A 13,338-nucleotide genomic window follows, 5' to 3' on the forward strand; every position below is an offset into this window, starting at 1 on the left:
CATTTAAAACCAGGCTCTTAGAGCATATTAGAGATATAAACAATGCTAATGATGAAAGCCCTGTAGCTTTACATTTTGCACAATTCCATGAGAGTAGTAGTGTTGGTCTGAAGGGTACTGTTTTAGAGCAAGTCTGTGTTTCTGCATATCATAATATGAATGTTAAAACTCTTTTATTACAGAAAGAAGCTATGTATATTTTAAAATTTAAAACTATGTCTCCATTTGGGCTTAATGAGGAGTTCAATTGGAAGTCATTACTTGATTGATGGGTGGGATATAATTGAATAATTAATTTGTATATAGGTGTATATATTGTTATATTTTTGAATGTGTATCATTTTCCTTGAAGGCTTTGGCCGAGACGTCAGAGATTTGAGTTTTTTTACAATAAATCTGTTGGTGGAATCCGTGCCTGTTGTTTTTTCTACATTCCAATATGACCCATACACATGGCCTCCAGTTTTCCTAGGATCAAATAAGGTTTTTCTTCTTTTTCATCTACATACATCTTGATTAGGCTACATATCCAAATAGGAACAGTTTTGTGTGTCCTGCACTGAGGAGTGATGCAGATATCAGTATCTTACACTGTAATAATACTAACTGTAAATCTGACTGGATTGCTTTCATATGGCTCTAGGCAGGTGGATGTATGTCTTGCAAACTGTGAATCTGCCTTAGTTTTGATTCTTCTATAGGGGCTATATTGGACCATTTATCACTGTTTTCAGAGATCCTTAAACATGGCAAGCCTTTCCCAATTATTACACCATGAGTGAGACAGAGAACCACAACTACCAGGTGTAGGAGAATCCCAAATTTGGTTTGGGCCTCTACCTGTGTACCCATGTAATTTTTTTCTCCCTATGGATACATACTATCTCAATGGGCTTTGGTGAACCTTCTTAGACTGATTTTTGATTTTGCCTGAATCTAGTAACTCCTGCAGTTCTTGCCCACCTGTTCTAATTAAGCACTTCATCAGCCTTGTAGTAGCTCAGTAACAGAGTGTGGTCTTGACCATTCTGGTTGTAACTTGATCTCACTCTACTGCCTTTTTATCCCATCCCTTCTTTTCAACTCATTGTATGGGAATGTTTGATTTGGTTTCCAAATTACAGTACTTAGCTATATGCACTTGTTTACTACACCTAGAGTAGGAAATGGAAGACATGGCCCCCTTCATTTTGTTCACTGTTTATACTTAAATTTATCAGATTTTTATATACATGTTCTGGCATACTACGCTTTCTACTTAAGCTGAAAAACTTTTAGCATCTTGTTGGCCTGCCTGAGGCACCCACTTTTTAATAAGAGCTGAAAAAGCTCTTTTAAATCTATCACAGGAATTTCCATCATTGTTTCCTTGCTGCTAATACTATCAGTTTATAGCCAAAATTTCAAAACTGTTTAGTCAGCAGACATATCTCCCAGAACAGTTTGTTTTTATTGACTAAGCATATACCAGTCTGACTTTGCCAGCAATGAAACCAAAAAGGAAACAAAAGGAAAACAAATGCAGAAATACTCTTACTATACACTTCAGTCCTTTGCTCTAGAATTACAAACCAAACTGAATAAGGCTTTCATTCCTGAAGCAAATAAAGTCATTATAACACAAAGTCTTTTATCAGCAGGGATTTCACTGGTGAAGCAAAGGCTGTCTTTTTCCAGAAACAATTTGGTTAGGCAACTCTAAATTTCCATTGCTACATTTTTCACTGGTAATTAAGAACCTCACAATGGATTCCCGTCTCAGAACTAACTGGATTTTCTTAGTCTGTCTCTTCTGTTACCAAAAGACTTCTCTTCACTCAAAATTTAACAGGTTTTGCCATACTAGGTTTAGCCTGACCACTGAAAAGTGCAGGTTAACAGCTGACTTTAAGCATATGGCTTTTTGGCTTAAAGGGACCAGTCCCTAATTCTTTGCTTAAGTGAATTCTGCAGCACAACATGTTCATTCTACCTCTGCCCAGACACACAGTTGACTTATCCTGCACCCAGTGCTGGCCAACACCAGAAAGCTGTATTAGCAGTGATTTTACTACTATGCCACACCCAGTTTCAACCTGCTTGTAAATACCACACACAGTCATTGACTTCATACAAGCCAACTACATAGCATTCAGACCTCAGATATACTTGACTTTAATAGAGTTGATGTATTGTGCTATTAAGGAAACTGTGTAGTCGGCAAAAAAAAAAAATCACATAAGAGCATTCAACAAACTGCGTGCTCAACATTTTGAACTGGATTCATGTGTGTGTGTGTGTGTGTGTGTGTGTATAGAGAGATATACATCTATTCATATATATCCACATAGATATATATATATATATATATCTAGAGAGAGAGACAGATGAATAGATATAGATAGATATCTCTACACACACATCTATATATATATATATATATATATATATATATATATATATATAGAGCTGTAGATATACTTACATACATAAAATATTGACATTTGTGTGTCTCTGTATTCTGTTTAACTAGTAAAGATTACCTTATACTTCCTAACACAACAGAAACAGAAACAGAGCAATTAGATTTTCAACATGTACTTACTAGACATTTCAAAAAGCCTAAAGATTATAGTAGGCTTTTGCTGTAATTCTGGAACAAGCTGTCTTCTGTTTTGATAATCTGAACAATACATTACTAAAAGATCCTAATAATTAGTGCAGTTTTTAAAATGTAAGTTTGTTTGTTTGTGTCTTTCGGCTTTTCCCGGTTAGGGGTCACCACAGCAGAACTCTGGTCCACTAATGATTGGCAGTTGATTTTTACGTACTGGCTTGCCAGGCCTGACACACACCCTTCAACGAAGGTATGCCCATTCACGCATGTCTCCACGCAGAAGATGCTCTAGCTGAGAATCGAACCGGACAGCGTTTTACTGTGAGGCGACAACGCTACCGCAGCACACCACCAAGTAATAGTCAAAATTATACTTTACAGTATTTATTAATGTCTTTGAAATCACCTCTGTAACTACAGCACATATTCTCTGTGATTTTCCTGCTAAGCAGTGTTTTAAATAACTGATTTGTTGATTTTTAAAACATTCTTTAGTGTCTCCTTACTATTTGTGTACTGTTTAAAACATTTTTAGTGTCTCACTAATGTTTTTCTGCTGTTTAAAACATTTTTAGTGTTTCACACCAAAATTAGTGTAACTAGTAGCTGTAGTAGTCTAGATATGGGTTTGCTACATCTGGGTCTGTTTGTAGCAGCTATTGTATTCTGAGCACATTTTCCAAGCCATCATTGATTGGAAGAGGCCCTTCTGTACCCTTGTGGGAGAAGTGTGCTGATTGGAACTTGTCTCGTGAACGGTGATTGGTTTAGGGCTTAGAGTAAGTATCCTCATTGGTTCTTTTGAGTTTTTAAAAATTTTTTTTTTTTTTACCTTCTAGTATTTAAGCCCTGAGTTTGAACAGGTTTCTGCTTGTCTTGAACTGAGCTGAACTGAGGGGGGGGGGGGGTGCTACTTGCCACAACTCTAGACAGAGACACCAGATGACTAGAGGCTTCTGAACTTCCCAAAAAACATAAGTTGCCTGTTTTTTTTTTTTTATTTTTTTTGTTTGATTATATTACTTACCACAGTTTTTACTTTGTTCTGTTTATTTAAGACTGTATTTTAAAACTGCAAAATAAACTGCACTGTTTGTACTGCATTTGTCTGCCTTAATCTGCTTGTTAAATCATATTTTATTGCTGTTTTAACTGTTGCAAAGCTTTTTTGCTATTTTTACTGTTTGCAAAGTAATTGTTGCTACTTTTCACTGTTTGCAAAACATCTGTTCTGTTTCTCCACCAATCAGTGTTTTAAATAACTAATTATTTGTTGTTTAAAACATCCTTTAGTGTCTCCTTCCTGTTTTTCTGCTGTTTAAATACGTTTTAGTACCTCACGGCTGTTTTACTGCTGTTTAAAACACTTGTAGTGTTTCCCACATAAATTAGTACAGCTAGTAGCTGTAGTATAGTTCAGATACAGGTTTGCTGTATCTGGGTCTGTTTGTAGTGGCTATTGTATTTTGAGAATATTTTCTTAGCCAGCTTTGATTGGAAGGGACCCTTTTGCACCCTTGTGAGAGAAGTGTGCTGACTGGAACCTGTCTGGTGAAGAGTGATTGGTCTAGGGCTTGGAGTAAGCACCTTCATTGGTTCTTTTGATTTTTTTTTTAAATTCTGGTATTTAAGCCCTGCATTTGAGCAGGTTTCTGCTTGTTTGAACCAAGCTGAACTGAGGTTGGCTCTCAGCCCCAACTCTGAGCTGAGATACCAGGTCACTAGAGGCATCTGAGCTTCCTAAAAAACATAAGTTGCCCTCTTTTTGCTTGAATATACTTTCACTGCACTTTTTATTGTGTTGTGCTTATTTAATACTGTATTTTAATACTGCAAAATAAACTGCACTGTTTGTAATGCATTTGTCTGCCTTACTGTGCCTGTTAAATATTTAAAAATTCTGAGCACATCTTCCAAGCCATCTTTGATTAGAAGGGGCCATTCTGCATCACTGTGAGAGAAGTGCGATTATTAGAACCTGTCTGGTGAAGGGTGATTGTTCTAGGGCTTGGAGTAAGCACCCTCATTGGTTCTTTTCAGTTTTTAAAAATATTTTTAAGTTTTTAGCTTCTGGTATTTAAGTCCTGCATCTGAGTGGGTTTCTGCTCGTTAATTGTGTGTCATAGCTGGACAAATAATTCTGACAATTTTACCTTAGATACAGCTGTAGTACTTTAGTGTAGTCGTCATCTTTAGTACATCTGTGGTCTAAGAAGTGTCCCTAGTGAGCTGTGCCTGAAGAAATCACCAGCAAAAAACCCCCATCAGAAATACCCATCTACAGAGCAGATCCTACATCAGTCCTGAAAGCAACCCCATTGTGATAACAGTTCTTCAAACCTAGCATTATGGACAGTTAGACTACCTTTTTTCTCCTGCCAGCCTTGTTCACTTGGGTCTCCTGAGGTAGTGTAACATCTGCCTCATGTACATCGACAACCCTCTACTAATAACTCACTGTACTACAGAGTGCAAGAGATGTATCTACACCAAGAATCCTGAATCCCTGCTCTCTTCCACTTAAAACATTAACACTGAAGAGGCTGTCAACTCACCCACCACTGCTCATGCACATCTTACCACTACTCACACGCACAGTACGTCTAACACATAAATCAAGATACGCAGAGGTTCTCTCAGAATACGTAGCGGAACACCAGAGACCTGCAAATCAAAAGGCTGCTACAACTATCACAGTTCCCACAGCACTCAAGACATGTAGTAACACCAGTGTCTCACCTACCAAGGCCTTAAGGCGTAACACTCAAAAAACAACTTTTCTTGTCACTGGAGATTCCATAGTGAGACCTACAGATTTCCCACTCACCAGGTTAGATAAGGAGAAAGTCATGGTCAGCTGCCTGTCTGGTGCCAGGATTTGTCAGATCATGCATGCACTCAGTTCTCTCGCCAGCAAGTACCATTACGACTCTGTCATAGCTTATGATGTTGCCCCTAACTCACCTTCCACACTACATATCTGAAGAGCAGGTCATTAAAGCTTTGTCTAAGGCAAAAACACAGCTTCTATGGGACCAGACGGCATCCCAGGCCGTCTTCTAAACAAACTAAAACATGAACTAGCATCACCACTAAGTACCCTATTGAATCACAGTCTAACCACTGGCTTTGCTCCTGCAGAATGGAGAACAGCAACAGTTATTCCCCTCCACAAAGATGGCTTAGCAACAGACCCAGGGAATTACAGACCCAGAAGTCTGACCATCCTCATCTGTAAAGTCACGGAATGTATCATTATCATGGACCTCATAAATAAAGACATAGGTGACCTCCAAACCCTGGATCCAACCCAATTTGGCTTCATCAAAGGCAGATCCTGCCTGTTAAAACTGGTGGATTTCTTTGAAAATGTGACCAGGGCCATTGATGAGGGCAAATCTGTGCACACAGTAAACCTTGTCTTGGCAAAGATCTTTGACACATTTGCACATTCAGGCATTACCAATAAACGTAGCAAACTGAATGTAAACCCCTTTGTTGTAAGATGGGTTGCCGACTGGCTCACAAACTGGTCATACACTATCAAGGTGGGTGACTCCACATCAACCAGCAGACCTGTCACCAGTGGGATGCCACAAGGGTCAGTGCTGGACCCCCTACTGTTTGGTATATACATTGGAAATAAAAAGTTTACACACCCCTGTTAAAATGCCAGGTTTTTGTGATATAAAAAAATTAGACCACAATAACTAATTTCAAAACTTTTCCCACCTTTACTGTGACATATAATTGTACAATTCAATTAAAAAACAAACAAATCTGTTAGGGGAAGAATATAAAAAATAAAAAATGTACAATAAGCTGGTAGCATAAGTGTGTCAAACTAATACTTTGTTAAAGCATCTTTTGATTTAATTACAACATTCGGTCTTCTTGGGTAGGAGTCTATCAGCATGGCACATCTTGACTTGGCAATATTTGCCCACTCTTCCTTGCAAAAGCACTCCAAATCTGTCAGACTGTGAGGGCATCTCTTGTGCACAGCCCTCTTCAGGTCACCCCACGGATTTTTTATTGGATTTAGATTTGGGCTGTGGCTGGGCCATTTCAAAACTTTAATTTTCTTCTGGTGAAGCCATTCTTTTGTTTATTTGGATGTATGCTTGGGGTTATTGTCATGTTGAAAGGTAAAATTCCTCTTCATCTTCAGCTTTCTAGCAGACCCCTGAAGGTTTGTGCCAGAAGTGGCTGGTATATGAAATTGTTCATAATTCTTTCCACATTGACTAAAGCCCCAGTTCCAGCTGAGAAAAGCAACCCCAGAGCATGATACTGCCATCACCATGTTAAACCATGGGGATGGTGTCCTTTTGGTGACGTGAAGTGTTGTTTTTGTGCCAAACATACCTCTTGGAATTGTGGCCAAAAGGTTCAGCCTTGGACTCATCAGACCACAACACATTTTCCCACATGCTTTTGGAAGACCTGATGTATGGTTTTGCAAATTTTAGCCAGGCCTGGATGTTTTTCTGTGTAAAAAGAGGTTTCCGTCTTGCAACCCTACCCCATAGCCCAGACATATGGAGAATATGGGAGATTGTTGTCATATGTAGTACACAATCAGTACTTGCCAGACATTCCTGCAGCTCCTTCAGTGTTACTGTAGGTCTCTTGGCAGCCTCCCTGACAAGTTTTCATCTTGTATTTTCATAAATTTTGGAGGGACGTCCAGTTCTTTCCAACGTCACTGTTGTCCCGTATTTTCTCCACTTTTTGATGACTGCCTTCACTGTGTTCCATGGTATATCCAATGCTGTGGAAATTTTCTTGTACCCTTCTCCTGACTGATATCTTTCAACAATGAGATCCCTTTGATGCTTTGTAAGCTCTCTGCGAACCATGGCATTTGCTGTAGCAGGCAACTGAGTACATGTCAAGAAATTCCTACTAGGACAGCTGAACTTTATTTGGGGTTAATCAGAGTCTCTTTAATTGATTGCAGGTGTGAATCCAAGAAGACTGAATGCTGTAATGAAATCAAAAGATGCTTCAACAAAGTATTAGTTTAAGGGTGTGCACACTTATGTAACCAGCTTATTGTACGTTTTTTATTTTTTATATTTTTCCCCTAACAGGTTTGTTTGTTTTTCAACTGAATTGTACAGGCTATAGGTCACATTAAAGGTGGGAAAACTTTTGAAATGATTTATTGTGGTCTCGTTTTTTATATATCACAAGAACCTGGCATTTTAACAGGGGTGTGTACACTTTTTATATTCACTGTACTTCTGAGAAGTTCAGGCCAAAACTAAGGGGCTTTGGCTGACAAAGTTTGCGGACAACTGCAAACTGGGTGCAGTTACTGAATCCCCAAATTATGTCAGTATACTTCAAGAGGGTCTTAAGCAGACCTGTGACTGGTGTCATAGTCATTGTCTCAAACTGAATGCAAAGAAATGCATCATCATTCCCTTCAGTAAAAACAATGTCACTTCACACTATCAAATTAACAACAATGTCATATGTACCTACGAAGTTCATAGGGGTTTACTAGGCTAATGACCACAAGGGCCTTTTTAAGCCTAGCCATGCATCCCAAATCTCTGACAAGTTCTGATACCCTTGATTAGTGTAAGCATGGTCCTGGTAGATGGACCATTTACAGGTTACCTGTTTGCATCAGAGACCTAGGTGCCAAACCAGGGATGAATTTCCAGTTTCCCATCCAATTATCCAAGCTGCACTTGAATTGGATTAGGGAGGAACTCTGCTTCATATGGATGCTGCTCCACACATGGGGTAGTCTCTGGGATACATACCTCTCTCTCCAGCAGGTCCTGTTTATATCACAGGCAAGGTTTACGTCTTTAGAACGGATAATTCTGGTACTGTTTGTTTTGTGGATATGCAGGAGGTCCATCAGAGTGGGGTCTGACAATGCCCTGTATACCAAGCATAGCTCTCCCCTCAAAAGCCTGTAGGGGACATAATACAGGGATAGGGCTTTGAGGCAGTCTGCATAGGACATATTGCTTACAACCTGTATTATTTTAGTGAGGAACCTCTATGGATGTTCCATTTGTTGGATATGCCTGGTTAGGTACATTCCGAAGGGGGCATTGTACTCAATGACAGGTGTGATGAATGCTGAATACAGTGGAACAATCACTTCCTTGGACTTAGATGCCATACCTTTGTTTATAAGTTGCACACAACAAAATAATTTCCTCACTACTGTAGTCACGTGATGATCAAAGGCTAGATTACTTTCTATGTGTGTCCATAAGTCTCTGACTACTGGGTCTACTCTAAGGGGTGTGTTGTCAGTATGAGAGTTACCAGGGATGGATGACTTCCCAAAGGATACTATTATGCATTTCTTGGCATTTAGTTTTAGTCCATTACTCTGGCACCAGTTGTTTGTCTGTGTCAGCCCCCAAAGAGAAAAACTGTGTCAGTGTGACATTCAATGACAGCTCCTAATTTGCAATCATCTGCAAAATTAGTTATCCAGAGACCACTGACATTGGCCTTGACTTCTGAGTAGTAAATGCCAAAAAGGAGTGGTCCAAGGACTGATCCCTGAAGGACTCCACTTGTGACTGACCTCTTTGTAGAGGTGGACTCCCCAATTCTAACTTCCTGGGTCCTGTCTGTGAGCCAGTTGGCTATCCACTGGGTGACATACGGGTTTGTACCTAACCTTTTGAATTTTTCAACAATGCCCAAGTGGGGTATTGAGCCAAATGCCTTGGCCAGGTCAAGGTAGGCACTGTGTTTTGCCCTTATCCATTGCTGTGGTGACCTTCTTGAAGTCCACCAGGTTGAGTAGGCATGATCTGCCCCTGACGAAACCAAACTGGGTTGAGTCCAGTGTCTGGAGGTTTACTATATCTCTGTTGATCTTCTCCATGATAATAGTTTCCATGGCTTTATATATAAGACTAGTGAGACTTATGGGTTTGTAGTTTCCAGGGTCTGTAGATGGCCCACCTTTGTGCAGAGGGATGACTGTTGCCTTTCTCCATTCATAAGGCACGAAGCTTGTTTGGAGGGTACAGTTAAATAGTAATTCAGAGGCCATGATGCTATTTAGAAGCATCCTGGGATACTGTCTGGGCCCACTGATGCAGTGTTCTTGGTCTTAGAGAGAGCATTAAGGACCTGTTCCCTAGTGATAGTAGGGGGAAGTTCTATTTGATGACACTTCCTGTGGGAAGGTTGAGGGGGAGACAGGAGTAAAGTTGGAACTGAATTTATCAGCCAGGAGGTTTGCTATATCTTCTGGCTCAGTATTGGTGGCTCCATTTACAATGAGCTCTGCACACAATTGTGTATTGCCTTTGAGGTTGCGGACATAGCTAAAGAATGCTTTGCGGTTGCCCTTGACCTGGGAGGCCAAACTTACCTCAAATTTGGCTTTGATGGACTTTGTCCTCTGAGTTGTTTGTTTAGTTTGAGAGTGCTTTTATCCTTCTGGGTGCTGCACCTCCTAATTTTTGCCATGATTTTCATCCTCCTGTTATACAGCTGACTGCTTTTGTGATTGCACCAGGGTGGCTTGTTTTTTTGAGTTAGTTCTGTACTTTTTTCTGGTGAGTACAGCTGCCTCTATGCAGCTATTAACATGCTTGAACAGGGTTTCTGTAAACAGTTGTGCATAGGCAGAAGTGTTCTCAGGGTTTATACGGGCTTCAAATTTTGCCAGGTTCTCACTTAATAGCAGGTGGTAAGAGATGTGGGATCATAAGTAGACTGCAACTTTAACTTTGACTAACGTGTGTCTACTGTAGCAAGAAAGGCTTTCTATGCAGCACACTTGATTAGCAAAAACATTGCTTCTACAGCAAAGCAGGTTATAACCGCTCTGTACTCATCACTAATTAGGCCCATAACTGAGTATAACTCCCCTTTCGGCATGTATCGTACAAAGTACCTGCAGCAATTGGAGAGACCTCAGAGGTTTCTAACTAAGATGATCAGGGGACTCCAGCATGTGCCTTATGCAGACCAACTAAAGTCCCTGTCACTATACTCAGTATTGTATAGAATTCTTAGGTGAGACTTATGCCTGGCTTACACAGCAATCTTCGACCCAAACCTAATGAATTTGCTGCACATCCATAAATCAAACTGGACTAGAGCTACCCATTCCAGTGACCTAAACATGACCTGCCATTTGAATAGGACATGCTGGAGGGACAGATTTGTCTACCACTGACTGCTGCATCTTTGAAATAGGCTGCCAATTCATGTAAAGCAGACCACCTTTACAACACTGTTCAAAAGGATCCTGGACAAATGTATGGAGCACTGTAAATTCTTACTGGGGATAGCACCCACAACCCTCCTGGACAATGAAAATCATTACTAAATACAATCCTGGGTATCGACTGGAGTATCTATGGTATTACATCGGGATGAAACAGCTAGGCTTGAAATGACCTCTCTGCCTAGTAACCACCTATGTTTCTATATTACCAAATAACTGATTTACGCACACCAGATGCTCTATCGTTCACAGATGAGTTTGCTGAAATGGAAAGATATTACATTTTTGAAATAACAAATTGACATCTCAAGTATAAAATATACATAAACATTATTTTTACAATTAATTTCAAATATGCATAAATAATGCTAATACCATGCTTAGAGTCACTACCTTCAACCACAACAAGCCCAATAGACACAAAAAGAATATAATTACAAGGTAAGCTGGTTTGTTTTGGAACTCTTTTTATCTTCCTACATTTTGCCAAGAATAAAAATTTTTCACTTCTCTAGAACGTCTCTGCACAAACAGAATTAAGAAGTAATTATTATAGAATAGCCGTGATTTTTTTTTTATGAAAAAGTAGAGTTAGACCATACAATTAAAGACTAGTCAGTTGTCTTTCAAACTGTCTAAATTCCTTCCATTACAAAATGTCTTAATCATATTTTCCATCCTAGGTTTTGGACACTAAATGGAATTTAAAAGAAACATTCTCCTCACTGAACAAAAGCTTTGCATACAACAAAAAATCATAATATCCTGTTACCTGTTGTCATCATAAGTGATGATTCTACTGCACTGCCTTTGAATCTAACTTTCTTCTCCCAAACATCATTCACCAACAAGTTCTCATATCTTCCACAAATCTCCATTTTATATCACAACTCAAGCCAGGAAAGACTGACAGTCAGCTATCATATGTTGTTATATCCTCGGTAATCAAAGAATTAAAAACTGAGCTATTCAGTGAGGTAGATGTAATGAATGGTCACTAATTAAATCACCACAGCTAAAATATCAGAGCTACCAACAAACCTTATCACTTCATATCTTTGCCATTAAAAGCCAGTGGCAGAAGCAACCCTGATCGAAACTAAAAATTATAGTATAATGTCATCTAGAAAAGACCATAAGATACTGCAGCCACAACACTTCATTGCATGACTGCATGTCATTAATGCAAAAATCAAAGCATCTCGGTCCAAAATCAGAAAGTATGACGGGTGATTAATGCCAGATGAAAAGAATGAAAGAAGCATCAAGTCTGTTTAGACATTCAGAGATATTAAAAGCAATTTCTCAGAACCAAAGAGAGTGACGCTCCAGTGCTGTAACACACTTCAGTATTTCAAAACAGAATAACTAAAACTGTGACCTTGCTAAATGGTGCTATGGGTAGGCAATACTTCTGCTGGGTTTTGAATTGAGGTTTTTCAAACGTAAGGTGAACACAGTGCCCAATACCTTACAAAAATAATAGTTTGCAACAGTCTAATATATAGCACTCCTGAATCAAATACGTTATTCAATACTTTAGAAAATGACAACGACACAGACCAAACAAGTGGAATCATATTCAGAACAACCAAACTGAATACAGAAAAATAAACCAACAAGGATTAACAGAATTTAAACCAAAGTCTGTGAGTCCAGTTAAAATCTTGACCATCACCTTTCTCATTAAGTTACATAACACATGGCCATATATCAGGAGGGTAATCCCAGTTTTTGGATTCAGTATTTCTTTGTAAGACTTTTTTCTGTGTTACTATGTGAGGAATAGCTACCACAAGTAGGACAACACTATGACAGACTCTGAAACACAAAATGACTTGGAACACAAATTAATACATTGTTTTTATTCTATATTCTAGCAAAAGATTTTCCTATCCACATACCTTCACACCATGAAGCTTTAAATAGAAACACTCAATAATTTTCAGGCCTTCTGGTGTCTTCACATACTTGGGATCACCCATCATGCCAATGTAAACTGTAACCTGAAAGTGGTTCTTCTTTTGACACACAAAAGCATCATCTGGAACTGAGAAATTGAACCCCTTATCAGCGTCCACTTTGTAAGTTGGTACGAGTCTGCAAAAGAAGGAAGTTGTGTTAACAGATATTGGTCTGCCTTGAATCATCATGGATAATTAAAACTTGCCAGCTTGGACTATGTATTCCAAAAGGAAAAAATATAGGTCCATACCATGATTTTTTTTTAAAGCGTTGCTTTTCACTAGTGAAATATTTACTTTTCCCACAGGTTGGCTTAAATACTTGAAGTGGTACATCAAATTCACTCTGAAGGCAGATGATTTTAACAACTGTGCTGGCTGTTGTTTAAAACAAAGCTCTTGTTCAGGTTAATAGATTGAATGCCATTTTCCATCCTGGGATAAATTACTAGGCTTGGAAAGGGAATGGAGCAGTTCAGAAGAAGTTTGAAGAAAGGATAGTCATGTACGAATGTACCATACCAGTAGATGTATGAATGATCACT

At 39.0% G+C, this 13,338-nt stretch overlaps 1 protein-coding gene across 1 annotated transcript in view; it reads right to left on the minus strand.

The window, feature by feature from the left end:
* Positions 1-12,979, minus strand: part of LOC122797789 (myelin regulatory factor-like) — a 617,672-nt gene extending 604,693 nt beyond the window's left edge. Inside the window, exon 1 of the mRNA XM_044066309.1 lies at positions 12,734-12,979. Coding sequence (XP_043922244.1) covers positions 12,734-12,979 — 246 coding nt within the window. The remainder of the gene's footprint in view (positions 1-12,733) is intronic.
* Positions 12,980-13,338: the final 359 nt, after the last annotated feature.

The sequence above is a fragment of the Protopterus annectens genome, chromosome 3.part1 (assembly GCF_019279795.1).
Source record: "Protopterus annectens isolate FY-2018-M chromosome 3.part1, PAN1.0, whole genome shotgun sequence".
Classification (NCBI taxonomy): Eukaryota; Metazoa; Chordata; order Ceratodontiformes; family Protopteridae; genus Protopterus; species Protopterus annectens.